The following is a 15,174-nucleotide window of genomic DNA, read 5'->3' on the forward strand; positions in this document are numbered from 1 at the left end:
AAATTAAATTATAGTGTTGTTATGTTATGCCAACAAATTACTAGATTACAAAACCCAAGGACAATATCTGCGCTGATTGTTTATGAAACTAGAATGTGTTCCCTATTTATTTCATAGCTCAGACGAATATACTTTCTTTTCAGCTACAATTTCCTTTGGTTGCATTTAATTACCATTCAAGTAAGGTTTCAAATTGCTATATTTTTCTTCATCGTAAAATTCTATATTATTACTGTATTTGACACAACTCATAATATGCAATATTCTATTCCTATGCATGGAAAGTTAACAGAAACCAGCAATCTGTAAATTCATGCATATCTATTCTAATTATATTTAAGCTGATTTTCAAGACGAGTTAAGTAGATTTGGAGAAATTTCAGTAAAGGAGAAAAAAGCTACAAATCACAACAATTAGTAAGGTTATCTACTATCTATTTGTGTCTTTAAACCAAAAGTTTCCTAAACTGAACAAAATATCAATTAGGTTTATAACACAGATCATGTGTCATCTGTCAAACATACCAGCATGCGTGTGTTGGTTTGTAATAAATCATAAAATTTATATTATCAGTTTCATTTATATTATTAGTTTGGATAATCTATCAAGCAATAGAAACGAAAACACAAAGTAGTCACACTTGAATAGAAATAATGTTGCTCAAATGATGTCCTTTCTTTTTATCTTAGGCTAAATAATAAATATACCAAATAATTAACATAGTAGAATCACAATGACACAATAAAAATTCTACGGAAGCGACAAAGCCTGTATTTCCACTAGTATTATTTTAATGTATTGTTCATTCCAAATTTGAAGTTCACCCTTGCACCATTTGGGAGGCTGGTTCACCCTAGAACGCTCCCAAATCCATCTAATCATTCACGTCCCTTTGCATTACTTTCAATGTCCAACAATTACCTCTGTGATCACTGGCATAAGTGTAGTATTTGATAACATTAAAATATGCATCTCTATCTCTTCACCAACATGTTGGTACGAGTAAAATTGAATTCAAGTTTTTTAAAAGGGAACTACTACTACTTGGTTAAGGAATTATTTATCACAATTACCACAATTTTTTTTCAGTCACTTCTCTTTTCTTTTCCTAATACAAACCCTAAAGTTTCAACAACTTTAGCATCTGAAAGCATCTACGCAGAATTAAATTTGAGTAAATTAACATATCTTTATTTTTTTTTGGAATCAAATTTTCTCCAAAATTATACACACGATATAGTTCCCATTGTGCAAGAGGAAGCAGGATGAGATATTCACGCATGGGTATGTGCTTTTCAGTGGATTGTATGCATCATTATACAATGAAAAACACAAATAGAAGGAAAAGTTTATAAATAACTACAGGGAACTAAGATAATCTTTTATCAATGCCAAAATGGGGTTGGCATATGGATATCCTTCCAATTTCTCAAACATGATTCCGTCCATTCGTGCTTGGACTTCATGGGAAAATGTCAAGTCCTGTAGTAATTCATTGAAAGTTCTGTCTACTCCAACGAGAGAATTACCTAGACCACGTAAAATCTCGGGTAGAGAAGGGCTCGGTCTCGAGAGCTCCAACACAGTAACCTGACATAGCTCAAGCACGATTACCAAAATAATTGTCTACAGGTATATAAGCATACACAATCTTAAAATAAAGGTATTATCAAACCGACCTGTCTGTCCAGCGGTATATTGGCCTTCAATTTTGCTATGGCAACAGCTCGAGAAAGGCCACCAATAGCATCAACCAAACCGTGAGAAGCTGCGTCCTTACCAGTCCAAACCCTTCCTTGTGCAACCTCTTCCATCTTGTCTACCTAGTGACAGAACAGCAACTGTACGTAACTTGGATTTACAAGAGGATGAACAGAAAGCATGAAAAATAGCTAATTGAATTTAAAACATACAGTCATAGATCTGGATAAAGCTGCCTTATCTCGAAATTGTTTATAAGCATGCTGCGCAGACTTGGAAAATAGCTCTGCTTCATCTGGTCTGTAGAAGAGAGAGAGAGAGAGAGAGAGAGAGAGAGAGAGAGAGAGAGAGAGAGAGAGAGAGAGAGAGAGAGAGAGAGAGAGGATGATTATGAGTACCAACCCTCGAATCAATTAAAAGTAAAAGATTAACGCATAAATGACAGCAAAAGCAAGGCATTGAAGACAAACAGGCTATATAAAAATAACTCTTAGATTAAAATCATCACCAGCATTAGTAAGATTATATTCCTACATTGCAAGCAAGCCCTGGACCTGCCTAGGGTGATCTTTAGTGCCTCTCTATTTCTCCTCTATTTCTCACATAACAGGCGTAGAGGATAAAGGCAACAAAAATGTTCCATGTATTTCTCTACTTTTGCCATAATCCGCTTGCCAAGATTAAACAACTTTAAGATGGGCAAAAAACTACATTGATGACAACGTGGGCAACTGGAGTCATTGAAAAACATCTCTACATGTTTTGTATCATAAATCTAAACTATCTGCACCCCGTAAGTCATTGCTCTGGTTCTGCCGGTGCCTTTAGGGACACGTTTATGCTCTTTTCAGGGATTATGAAAAGGGAAAACTATAATTGATAACAGTATCAAGTGATACATGTGGAACCCGAGCCAGGTTTTATCCATTGTCCATCAAACTCTCTAATTGATTAAGGAACTTCCCTAATAACTGAATTCAAAGAATGAGAAGTATATATTGAAAGCCAAAACTGGGTTAAATGAAAGGATTTTAGCTGGATTCAAATACTGCCGCAAAAATGGAATTTCATTATCAGCTTATTAAAACTGGACTGGAGACTATTCAGACAGATACTTTGTGTCTTCCATTCACAAACAGACAGTGCCTCACAGTTAGATATCAGATGGAACGGTGCACTGGTTAATATTCTCTCCTGCTCTACTAGAACTTTAGCAAATTCCATTACCTTAAAGAACGCTGTTCAGCTGCACGGAGCTCAGCATATCTACCCCTTGATATGATTTCTTTGTTGAAGCCAATCTTCTCATAAAGTTTCCCAAGGTTAAATTTTCCTACAAAAATATGTTATAGTGTTATACCATCAAATTAATATATTACAAAACCTAAGGACAATATCTGGGGAGCTGATTGTTTATGAAATTACAATGTCTTCCCTCATTATCTCAGAGCTCAAATGAATATTTTCTTTCCTGATACAATTTCCTTTGGTTGCATTTAATTACCATTTAAATTTCAAACTGCTATATTTTTCTTCATCATAAAATGCTATATATTATATTACCATATTGACACAACTCATAATATGCTATATTATATCATGTGCATGGAAAGTTAACAGAAACCAGAAATCTTTAAATTCATGCATATCTACTCTTCTTTTATTCAAGTTAATTTTCAAGACGAGTTTATTTGGAGAAATTTCAGTAAAGGGAAAAATAGCTACAAATCACAACAATCAGTAAGGTTATCTAGTGATATCTTGTGTATCTAAATCACCAGGAGTTTCCTAAATTGAACAAAATATCAATTAGGTTTATAACACAGAGAGATCATCTGTGTCAACTGTCAAAACATACCAGCATGCGTATGTCGGTTTGCAATAAATTTTAAAATTTATATTAGTAGTTTTATCATCCACACATTCCTTTCTTTCTCCTACTGAAACACCCAGGTTCACCTGTGACCACTCCAATTGAACCAGTTAAGGTAAGACTTTCTGCAACAATAACTCCTGCTCCCATTGCCATGTAGTACCCTCCACTTGCTGCCACATCAGACATTGAAGCAATGACTGGTTTTGAGGCAGCCAGAAGCCTGATTTCTCTCCACATCCTGCAGATCATGACAACAAAACTTTATAGTTAAACAAGCAAACTCACCAAAATACTTGCACTTAGCATCATAATTTCATGACAAAGATCAGATAAGTTTTTCAAATTTAACTAGATCATTAATGCACTAATAACTCCTCTCCAATCTAAAAGTAGGATCTGAAAGAAGTTCTAAAGGAAAAATCAAAGCAGTATATGTTTTTACCAAGTATTATTGCTTTGGTATAGATCTTTCCTAAATGTGTCCAACCAACCATTTCTTGCATGTCATTTTAACAGAGTGCATTTTGAACAGTGGGAAATTTACCAACACTTACAAATCAGAAGCAAGAGCATCCCCTCCTGGACTGTCAATTCGGATAATAGCAGCCTTGTATTTATTTGACTCTGAGGAGAAAAAGAAGGCTCAATGTGACCTCCAAAATTATGACACAAATATAATAACCAAAAATAATAAAGCATAATAACATTGCCAAAAAGTTTCAGGTTTGGCACAGCATCATAGTTGAACAATGAAAGCCAACGTTATCCGTGTTATGGAATAAAAGTATCCAATGTAAAAGGTACGAAATAAAAATGAGTGTTTTGAGGCCTTACAGGGTGCAATAATGCTGAAAATTAGACAAGGTATTAGAAGGATAGAAATGACTTAAATTAAATTGCTATGATGGCAGTGATTTAGGCCAAGAAATTGATGGACAACTTGTTGACATGATGACTAAAGCGCTTCCGATATTAGGTTTCATAAAGGTAACTTCATAAGATTGAGTGTACCTCTAACTTTGCGTATCTTCTCAATTAACTTCTCTCCAATGATACCAGAGCTACGGGTACTTAATGAACTCTCGATACGGCGAATACTCCCTGAAGCTCGGATGATGGCTATTAATTCTTTGCCACCTGATAGTCCAAGAGTCGATTTCCTAACTCCAGAGTATTTTCTGCATTTGAGAAAAGAAAATATCAGTGTATGGTTAATGTGAGCTGTTTGGAATATTTTAATTTATAAAGTATCTATTCACATTATAAATCTGTTGGGAAACAAGAAGCCATATAGTAAATAATATATTGCAATGGCGGCATCACCACCTGTGCCGCTCATTTGCAACTGAGACATGGTGGAATGCTCTGATACCAATTGATAGAACCTTGGGAGAACCACACCACAAAAGCTAGTTGTTGTCATTGGAGTCTGAGGTCTTACCAACCCCACACTAGAATCCCATACTTCCAATGTGGGACTAAGTCCCATAACTTGCAATTGAATCCTAACAATCCACTCGAATCAATGGAGTCAGATTCTGACTTATCATCACCAAAACCTTAAGATCTAACAAAATCTCCCCCAAAGATGCTTGGAGGAGGAAAGGAATCCATTGTTCTAGGTTAATCCCCAATAAGAGGGAAACAAGAAAGAAACAACCGTGATTTATGAATATTGTTTTTCATTGGTGAAAATTAAGGTAACATCTTTGATTATGGAAGTTATTACAGCCTTCAAACAATATTATAAACTTCCGAAATTAAAATGAAGACCAGGAACAAAAATTTTAAGAGACAGTGAATTTATTAGACTAAGAAGGATTTGTAGAATTATTTTAACTTAACTTCCATCTATTCAGAATAAATGTCATAATTCAATGTAACCATATTAGATTTTTGAGGCCCTGGAAGAAAAAACAATACCTGTTATCAACCATAGGAAGATTTTTATCAGTTTTAACTTGAAGTCTCTCCTTTAACCGAGTGATAACCTGCAAAACATTTAATGTTTCTTATCCTTTCAAGTTTTGATTCCCTTTGATTGTATCCTCCAAAACATTTTGTTAACCAGTGTTAATTATCAATACGTATGAATGAAGTGCACTCAACAAGTTGATTGAACGAAGAAGAAAATAAAACCAACAGACTCTAAAGGAGCTGGAGAAAACCCCTTTTTCAGAACATTTCCATTAGATGAGATGCTGTCATACTCTCTCAATGTGATTATATTAATCATGCCAACAAGTGACAGGTTCACTCATGTTGTCATGCAAGTAATCAGACATATAACACCAGTGTACATCATGTACCTCGTCATCATAGATTATGTCTGTTAAGAAGCCCTCTTCTTTAAGTCTCTCTACTTGATAGACACCTTTATTTATGAAGTTCTCAATATCTTCCCTTTTCTTTCCTGTATAGAATTTGCAGAAATCCAGAAGTTAATTTATTGATCCAAGATTCAAGTAGGTCTTTAAATACACTTGCATTGCACCTCTAGCAGAAGAGACTTTGTCCAGCCAATTAGTATAGATATTATCAAGCAACGCAGTAAGCATCTCATGATGATCTTCAGACATGGTTTTACGGGTAAGTTGATCTCCTACACTTTTGTATTTGCCAATCCTTTCCACTTCTGGTTCAATTCCAAGATTCTCTAAAACACCTAAGAGAATTAATAAATGACATAAAAAATTAGTTTTAGGCTAACTATAGTCATCAAAGAACAAGGGTCTATTTTTGGTCCTAAGTCAGAGACCGGTGTCACCCAACCCACTGGGTCAGAGACTAATCCCAGTCGCAGTTCGTGACTACCACTGACCCAAGGAAATTTTGCACACAATGTGAATCGAATATGGGTTCTCCTGCTAAATAGATTGCTCTCACTCATGTGAACGCGGTGAGGTCTTACACCGCTGCACTGACATTTTGGGTTGAACAATGGTCTATTTGATTTGGGAAAGTTTTTTCTATTTCCAATATTAATTATAAAAGTGTTGCCTTGTTTTCACTTTTTTTAGTATAAAGATTTGTATATGAAATTGTATACTTATTTTTTCCCCACTATTTCTCATACAAATGTTTGAAAACAAAAATAAAATGAAAAAGGTGGTATTTTGGTAACTAAAAGAAAAAACAAGAAATAAAAAAACAGAAAAAAATTCCTTATATTAAACTTGCCCTAAATTTATAAGGATTTAGCAACAAGTCCCCTACCAATACCTACAAGATGGACAGGAGGATAGAAAACAATTTTTCAATAACATCAAAAGCATGAGCTGATGCCATAAGTACATACATCTGAACAATTAGCATGCTATAAGTTTTATAACTTTATTTATTACTTTATAGGGTGCACCATACACTAAAAGGTGAACCTTTGCCCACAAATATGCAAGAAAAAGCAGAATCAGCTTACCTCTGAGAAATGGGGCTTGAACAGTCAATCCAAACAAAGAAAAATATGCACTTGGAGGGGCATATATTTCTTCACAGGCACACGCAATATAATATTCTTTTTCTCGACATGAAGGGACGTAAGCCACAACAAATTTTCCTACAAGCATCATCAACTATCAAAGCTGTTCATAAGTAGCAAATATCAGAACTTATAGATCAGAATATTAGATGATTCAAAACATTGTATATATTTAGTATCAAGAATCACCAAATTTAGGGGGCATTTGGAAGAGTTTATAGTGAGTATAATTAAGCTTATAAAAATAGCCTATGACCATCATAAGTTCTTCTTACCTTATTTCAATAAGCTTTTTGTTGTCATTTATCAAAATAAGCTCTTGTCAGCTTGGTCCAATAAAATTCAAGGTCAAATTTATGGCATAAGTTCTCATGTGATAAGAGCTTATCGAATAAGCACTTAGGACCTTTTTGGATAAGTTTATCAAAAGCACTTCTAAGTGAAGAAAAAAATGAAATGAGTTTCTCCATAAGTTAGCATAAGTTAAAAATCATCTTTTAGAGAAGTTATATGAGAGAACTTCTACAAATTAGCTTATGCATAAACTAATTTTAGCTTATCCAAAAGCCCATTTCATTTTTTTCTTCTTATTTTTCCTCCTAGAGGTTCTTTCAGAAAAATTTATCCAAACATGCCCTTAATTAAGTTATCTCCCCAATCGTAGCTTAATGTATATAAACTTCAGTTGCTTCATAGCCTCAGAAAACCACATATACCAGTGTTCTTTGGGAGAAGAGAAAACATACTGATTCAGGCAACACAACAGCGCTACCTACTTGCAACTATAGCAACTTAATAAAATTAAAAAAAAAAAATCGTATTTAACAAATAAATAATTTTCTTGAATTTTCTCTAATGGATACATGATTAAAAATAAAATAAATTGGCTGCCTTGAAGAAATTATCACAGATTTGAGGCTGTAACCAGTTCGGATCACTACATCTATGTAACCAGCTCACTTGACCATAGTATATAAAACAAGATTGTAAAAATGGAAAGTAACATTAAAAAAAAATAGTTACATTATTACTAATACTAGTTACTGAATTATATTTTGGTAATTTGACGCACCTGATTTTCTGAAATTCAAGATATGTCTTCGAATTTCTTCGACCTTTGCCCAACCACAATTTAAAATATCAATATGGAGATAGATGCCGGAAATTCGAGGGTCATAAGTTGCCTTGAAGAAATTATCACAGATTTGAGGCAGAGATAATCCCGGGGAGAACCTACTATTGAGCTGATCCGATATCTAAAGCGAAGAAACATGCAAAATAGTAAACTAGTCACGCACGTGAGTGAGAAGAGAGTTATAACTTATAAGGTTGTTCTGGTGGTTGAAGGTAGGAGAAAAATCTCGTAGGTTCGAGTCCTCAAGCTAAGAAAAATTAACAAACTATAAAAATAAAAATAAAAACAGTGCGTGAGTGAGATGTTAAAAGAGAGAAGGGGAAACCTGGCCGCGCAACTTGATTGTTAACAGGGTGCCGTATCGGAGACGCTCCCAGGGGAAAGCCGTTAGCATCTTGAGGTTGACGGTGAACTTTTTCCAGCCTGTGATGGGCTTGAAATCAAAGTCTCCGGTGGGATAGTCTTGTTTGGGGGAAGATGAATAATGACGAGGAGCGTGGAAGAGGAGGGGTGCGCGCGTGAGATGTTGTTGAGAGCATTGGAATTGGGAGCGAGTAAGTGCAGCTGATGATGATAACGCGGTGTAGGTGTGGCGGAAGCGCTGAATGGCGATACGAGTGCGTGACATATTTCCGTGAGTTTGCCGCATCACCGCGGCAAAACGTGGGAGGGAAAAAGATCCGAGAAATTTGCCTGTTTGTCTGAGAAGGTAATGCTAAAACGAGTTTCCAGAGATTTTAACGCAGAAAAATAAAATAAAATAATTATTATATCAGGTTCTTTTTTTTTTTTTACAAATGTTAGTGAATAATTGCCAGTTTTTTTACACCAAGAATCCAATTCATAACATTTCTCTCTTTCTTCTGGTCTTATTATTCCCATCAACCTTATAACTTCATTATATTAAAGATGTAGTTAATCCAACTTAATCAGAATTCTTCAGTTAAATTTTGAACGTGTAGTTACATCAAATACTCTAATGAAAAATTTTGTTGTTAATAATGATCACATCAGTTCAAACATAATTGTTTTTGATAAATAATACATCTGATCTTAATAAAAAATAATTAGTTTAAAAATAGAGGTGAACTGAAAAAAAAAATTCACATGATTCATGTAAGTTTGGATGAAGTCAATCTACTTATAATTTACAAAAAATAAAAAAATAGGGTCCTCTTAGATAAAAACAGTGTAATTTAGAATTAGAAGATAAGGTATAATAATAAATATAGATTAAAAAATTGAGATTATAATCAACTTTTAATTTTTTTTTCATCTCTATTCGATTTTATCATGGTTTTTAATTGTTGATTTTCAAATGAAGTGTGAGAGTATTTTAATCAATTCCAAAATTTTAATTTTATTTATTTAAAATGGTTAATTGTTGATTTCATGTAAGTTTTGAACTTCGCTTATCTCTTCAGGGTGTTATAAATTCTTTTGAAGTATTCTGAGGATAAAGAATTTTCTTGAAACAGTATCCCGTGTTTCTAAATTTATACATAAAAAACTCTTTATATTACAGAATTAAATTCTCGTTCTAAAGAGTCTTTATTTTCTTAATTAACCCACTTTTTATACCTTGTTTCTTGTCTTATGTGGTGTACAACATTGCATAGAAAAGTTGTATGCCCCACCGAGTGTATAAATTAATTGGCATGAAACTGGTATAATTTAATAAAAAATTTCAAATTCAAGTTTAAAATATATAATTACGTTAAATACTCAGACCAATTATATTTAATGAAAGATACATGTAATATATATATATATATATATATATATATATAAATAAAAAATAAGCTAACATAAAAATTTACACGACACAATTATGTAAAATTTTAAAACAGTAAAATACATACTTATCAACAGGGTGTTTGAACTTATATTTCCTATGTGGGGAGACAGCCCAACATCAGAATCTATCGTTTTTAGATCTAGGGTGGCCTAACATATGTTTACAGCCGGCAATATGAGACTAATTCCTCTGCTTATAAATGTTTTTCTATTCATAAAACTAAGAATCAAATCTATTTTATGTATGCTTAAAGGATTGAAGTTACTGATTAATCACTCGTATCTCGTGAAGAGAGAGTGCCCTACAATGAAATCTATCCTCTACTTCACCAAGATTTGTGTATCATATCAAACATTTTCAAAATCGCGGGCATGCTAGGGAAGTTAATAGTACATGTATATATTGCATCTTATTTAAATGCTGATTTCATTGGAGATAAGCCCCTTCCAAATCCAAATGGAAAGCGACTTCGTCCTCAAAGCATGTTGATGATTTGAATAATGCACTAACGAATATTAATGCTGCAACCTAGTAGCTAGCTACTAGCTAGTAGTAGTTTATTCAAATGTGATGTACTTCATAACATATTAGCATTGATAATGTCAAGTAGCATAATACTATTTGCTCCAACAAACTCCTGTACCAGCTGGTAGATCATACTACGGCTTCAAGCTTAAACCCCATAATAGCATTTACTCCAAGCATTTCTCCATTTATGAGGCTTGTAATATAATAAAGAAAACCTGTGTCCTTCTGAGAGACCTACAGGACATGTTAGATTCAGTTTTATTTTTGACTAGATTCATTTTTAAATGTCCATTTTTTAAAAATTTATTCCTAGTGTGGTGCGAGTGCGATGTTGTGTTGATATGTGTCATGTGTGGAGTGTGGCTGGTTTGAGTAGGGTGATTATACAAGTTTAGTGAGTTATGATACAGAGTTCAAGGACTATGGTTATGGTTATTGTTTCGTAAGAAAGATTAACTCTTGATGACAAAAAGGATGGATGTAGCATGAGGTTCCACATGAATAATTATATAAATTTAATGTACTTCGTTAGTTAATTTTTTTTGGGTTGTTGGATATATATGACCACAATATAGGTTTGAGAAAGCTTAAGTTAGAAAGGGTTCATTTTTTAGGCACTGCCTTTAGTCAATTTTTATTTTAGTTTCAGCTTTTTAAAACACATTCACTTCACATAATGTTGCATAAGACAAATAAGACACATCACAGTGTCATATCATCATCTTTGTTACTTATTTTGCATATAATTAATTGTTTACTTTAAAAAATGAAAGGATTAAAATTAAGAAACAATTATGATAAGGAGACAAAAAATGCAACTCAAGCATATCATATTCATAGATGTTAAATCACAATAGTGTGTTTTGAAAGAAAATCACAATGCTATTTAAAATAAATAAGTCAGGTCATTCTACTAGTTCATCATCTTCATTATCATTTTGCCATGATGTTAATGATTCACTCACATTTACAAAATTAAAATAGTAAAAGATCACATTTGTAAAATTGAGAAAATAAAGAGACAAAAATACAATTAAGATTAATAAATAATATGTCAAAATATTAATAACTATCAAAATGAAACTTATTTACTTTGAAAACGCATATTAATTAAATAAAACCAATTTAAAGAATGTAATATTAATATAAAAAGTAAATTTTACTGAAGTCATTTGAGGTTGTGTATCCTTTACGAGTATGTATGATTTCAAATGATTTGTGTAGGCCTGTTATCGTACAATATTCACTTTCAATAGTTATAAACCTTGCGGATAAAAAAACAAAAACAAAAAAACTATTAACCTTGCGTAGAAGACTTTTGTCTCGGTATACAATTAGGACAATCTAAACGAATCAAAATTATTTTGGATCTTGCGAGCCATCATTTTTTCTACATAATCTTGGTCCTTTGAAGACGAACATATGAAGATTTCTTGTTTCTTGACAAAACTTTCCCATTCAAGCTCCTCTCTTGGCTAAATCAACTAACCGAATACGATAAAAATTATTCAGTTCAGTACAACTTGGTGGAATCTCATGCAATTAATTGGGGATGCTCTACCAATGCCTTGTTTTACGAATATCAAAGTCTAAACATAAAAATTATAATAATAAAAAAAAAAAGCCTTCAATGTTTGTAATGCCTCAGAGACATAGCATACAAAAAGTAACATACTAGTACATATCTGAACAACATATTTCAGAACTAACCAGATATGCATCCATACCCTTTAATCCTTGCATGCTGTGGCTAATATAGTGAAATGGCCATCACTATCACAACAACTATGGAAATGCAAATGAGTACAACACAGTAATTGCAGCTATTAATTAATTATCTAGTTTCAAAAGAAAACCTAAACATCAACAAATTAACCAGCTGTGGAGCAGGGAAATACACCTAGCTATTTCCTTTTTCCCACAAAGTAATTTTTTCTCACCTTTCCACAACCCTGAACTGGAGACTTATCTTTGCTATCAACTATTAACATCCCATTCTTTTCCACCTTTTTCCCTTCCATTTGCTTGTGTTGAGTTTTACCTGCTTTCTTCTCTAAGCAATACTTGTTTTCATCATTTTCTTCTTCGGCATCTCGGCGGAAATCCGCAAAGCCATGATGATGACTTGGCCCAGAAGACGCATCAGAAGCCATAGAATCATCACTTTCATCATCATCATCATCATCATCTTGTGGATGAGCTTGAGTACCTTTCTTGTTGTTGTCGTCGTTGTCACTACTATGTCCAGCATCATCTATGGGGGACCCAATATACATGGTCCATCCAGATTCACTGCTGTGACATCCCTCTGCACCGAATGGCTCCATCCTGAGGGTGTGCAAAGAAGGAGAATGAGAGATAATGGTAAAAAAATCAAAGAGAAAAATAGGAAATTAAAATAACATGTACCTATTTATAGACACGGAGATATAAGGTTAGTAGGATGGTTAAGAAAGAAGAGAAGGGAGAATTTCTTCTGCTAATAAAAAAACTAACAAATTAACCATTAACATTTTTCTATAAAAAAAAAAATGTTCATAGACACCTGAGAAAACACCAGCACTTGAGATATGTATGTATGTATCAAAGACTCAAAGCAAAATGTGATCAGAATCTCTTTAATGGCCTTGAGACAAGTCTTTCACCACACAACACCACCTGGAAGTGCATGTAAAGACCCATTAATTCTCTGACTTACCCAGCACCAGACACAGGTAGAAGCTGTCAATGAAAAAGTGAAATTAACCCACAGGAAGCATAAATACCAAACTTTTCTAAGGACATAGGGGTTGTTCAGTTAGTCATTGGGTTCCATAAGAGAACATGCAATCATCATTATTTCTCTGCATAGGTCATTAAATATGAAAGGTGGATTTAAATGCAGAATAGGTGGGAATGCCACAGGGCACAGGCTACAAAAACTGGAGAGAATATTATAAGACCTCTTGTTTAGGTAGTACAACAAGAGGACCTCAATTCATTACCTGATTCAGCTTTCAAACCTTTAATTCTCTTGTTCTCTCGTGAGAAACAAGCGAGAATTTTTTTAACTTCACAAAAAATGGCAAAATCACACTACTATGAGCTCTCTCTGTTTGAAAAATGAAAATTCCTCTGCTTCTTTTTTGGCTTGTCGGGGGAGTAATCAAGTTATTATGATTTCATGCCTGAATTTTTTTTTTCTTTTTTTCTTTGTAGAAACTAGAAAGACATGGTGGCAATAAGGATTTTAATGTTGAAAACCGACGACTTGTACGTAAGCTTTTTATGATAATAGTATGTATCGAGGAAAATGTTTTATGCGACAAGTTTCTGAGTGACTAGATTGTTGCGTCTATCTATTGGGGAGTGCATGGTTAGATAAAGATGGTCAATCCTAGTTCCTGTTATGAGAATTCACATGCCCCACGTTTTCTTCTTCTTCTGCAAACAATGTCCCACCCACACACTAATAATTTCTCCAAAGCTACCAGAACGGAAATTTAAAATAACAAGTATCTGTTCATGGACACGGATGTTTTTTTTTTTTTTTTCATACACTCATTTTGAAATTGAACTTAGGATTACAAGGATGTATTAAGTGAGAACAATTTTCATAGTAAAAATGTGAGAACTTTAGATTTAACTAATATAACTATGTATAAATGGTTAAGATTAAAAGTTATTTAATGATCATATTATTACTTTAAAAAGTTACATGCATTTTCCTTTTAGCTTTGATTATTTAAATAAAATTTAATAGTTTATATGTATAGTTCTCATTGATCATAATAATAAATGTTCTCATATTTTTAATTTAGTCCATTATTTTTTTTAAAAGAGAATGATTTTTAGACACACATCCTTTTTTATTAATTTTTTTAAATCACAAAATTTGATAAGTCTCGTGTCTTGTTTAATGATTTTTTATTTTGATTTTGTAGTTTTTAATAAATTTTTTATCAATAAAAAAATGTGTTATAAAGAATATGTTTCTATAGTACTCCTCTTTTTTAAAATCATTATCATGCTTATCTTGTAAATCATACTAAAAAGTAATCTCATTTTTAGAGTATAGACCACAAATAGGCAATGAACTGCTCAAGCTTTTGTAGAACTATTATGGATAACCAACTTCCCCTTGTTGTTATTTGATACACACTTGAGGTATTTTTAATCACGTCCCTATGTATATTTTTTAAATCATTTTCATGCTTATCTTTTATTTGGAACTGGTTTAGAACTGCCATGTAAGTTACGAACTTACATTTCACATTTGATAGGACTTATTAGTTCACTGAATATGCAATGTAGATGTGTTTGCTCGCTCTAATCCCATGCACGACCCTGAGCCAAAGTACATTATGAGAAGAAACCTATGCTTGAAATATTTGTTCATCTGTCGCCTCAATATAGCTTCAGAAGAATACTTGGCAAGTTGGCATGCAGTCCCCCACCATATTCTGGTGCTAATTGGCTTCTCCAAGTCAAAGGAGGAGAAGGAAGTATCGTTGTGCATGTGTAAATGATAAAGGCATGTACATGCATCTCGTACCCCACTATCGCTTTAGGATAGACTTTGGGGCTTCCCCCACCTTAAAAATGCATTCTTATGCTTCCAATGGGTTCAAATGGCCCACTTATTATTCCATGTGTTTGCCTTCTAAATAGCTCCACC

The 15,174-nt window shown here is 33.4% G+C and overlaps 2 protein-coding genes across 4 annotated transcripts; both read right to left on the reverse strand.

Moving 5' to 3' along the window:
• Positions 1–1,170: 1,170 nt before the first annotated feature.
• LOC100809623 (serine protease SPPA, chloroplastic) lies at positions 1,171–8,922 on the reverse strand. The gene is made up of 13 exons (XM_003549538.5): positions 8,517–8,922; positions 8,129–8,312; positions 6,997–7,134; positions 6,073–6,243; positions 5,888–5,991; positions 5,502–5,569; positions 4,590–4,756; positions 4,133–4,202; positions 3,662–3,816; positions 2,930–3,035; positions 1,915–2,002; positions 1,681–1,824; positions 1,171–1,591 (listed from the first exon to the last, which is right to left on the reverse strand). The coding sequence occupies exons 1-13, from the start codon at positions 8,838–8,840 to the stop codon at positions 1,361–1,363; spliced, it is 1,950 nt and encodes a 649-aa protein (XP_003549586.2). The 5' UTR covers positions 8,841–8,922; the 3' UTR covers positions 1,171–1,360.
• A 2,733-nt stretch (positions 8,923–11,655) lies between these two features.
• Positions 11,656–14,182, reverse strand: LOC102662747 (protein SOB FIVE-LIKE 1). 3 transcript variants are annotated; one of them, XM_006600548.4, is made up of 2 exons: positions 13,502–14,182; positions 11,656–12,845 (listed from the first exon to the last, which is right to left on the reverse strand). In XM_006600548.4, exon 2 carries the CDS (start codon positions 12,842–12,844, stop codon positions 12,422–12,424), a length of 423 nt encoding a protein of 140 aa, XP_006600611.1. In that variant the 5' UTR covers position 12,845; positions 13,502–14,182; the 3' UTR covers positions 11,656–12,421. The 3 variants fall into 3 exon arrangements, 2 of the variants coding, with proteins under 2 accessions (XP_006600611.1, XP_040867043.1); XM_041011109.1 differs by lacking the exon at positions 13,502–14,182 and adding an exon at positions 13,063–13,491 and having other exon boundaries at positions 11,658–12,845; XR_001385652.3 differs by lacking the exon at positions 11,656–12,845 and adding an exon at positions 12,932–13,238.
• Positions 14,183–15,174: the final 992 nt, after the last annotated feature.

The sequence above is a fragment of the Glycine max genome, chromosome 17 (assembly GCF_000004515.6).
Source record: "Glycine max cultivar Williams 82 chromosome 17, Glycine_max_v4.0, whole genome shotgun sequence".
Classification (NCBI taxonomy): Eukaryota; Viridiplantae; Streptophyta; class Magnoliopsida; order Fabales; family Fabaceae; genus Glycine; species Glycine max.

What these genes read in the sequence shown, in the direction of transcription:
- LOC102662747 (XM_006600548.4), bottom strand. Translation starts at nt 12,844, where the DNA reads ATGGAGCCATTCGGTGCAGAGGGATGTCACAGCAGTGAATCTGGATGG.
- LOC100809623 (XM_003549538.5), bottom strand. Translation starts at nt 8,840, where the DNA reads ATGCGGCAAACTCACGGAAATATGTCACGCACTCGTATCGCCATTCAG. An exon ending in CTTGAATTTCAGAAAATCAG is followed by an intron (nt 7,135 to 8,128) that starts GTGCGTCAAATT and finishes TGATGCTTGTAG; the next exon opens with GAAAATTTGTTGTGGCTTAC. An exon ending in GATGCTCTTGCTTCTGATTT is followed by an intron (nt 3,817 to 4,132) that starts GTAAGTGTTGGT and finishes CATGATCTGCAG; the next exon opens with GATGTGGAGAGAAATCAGGC.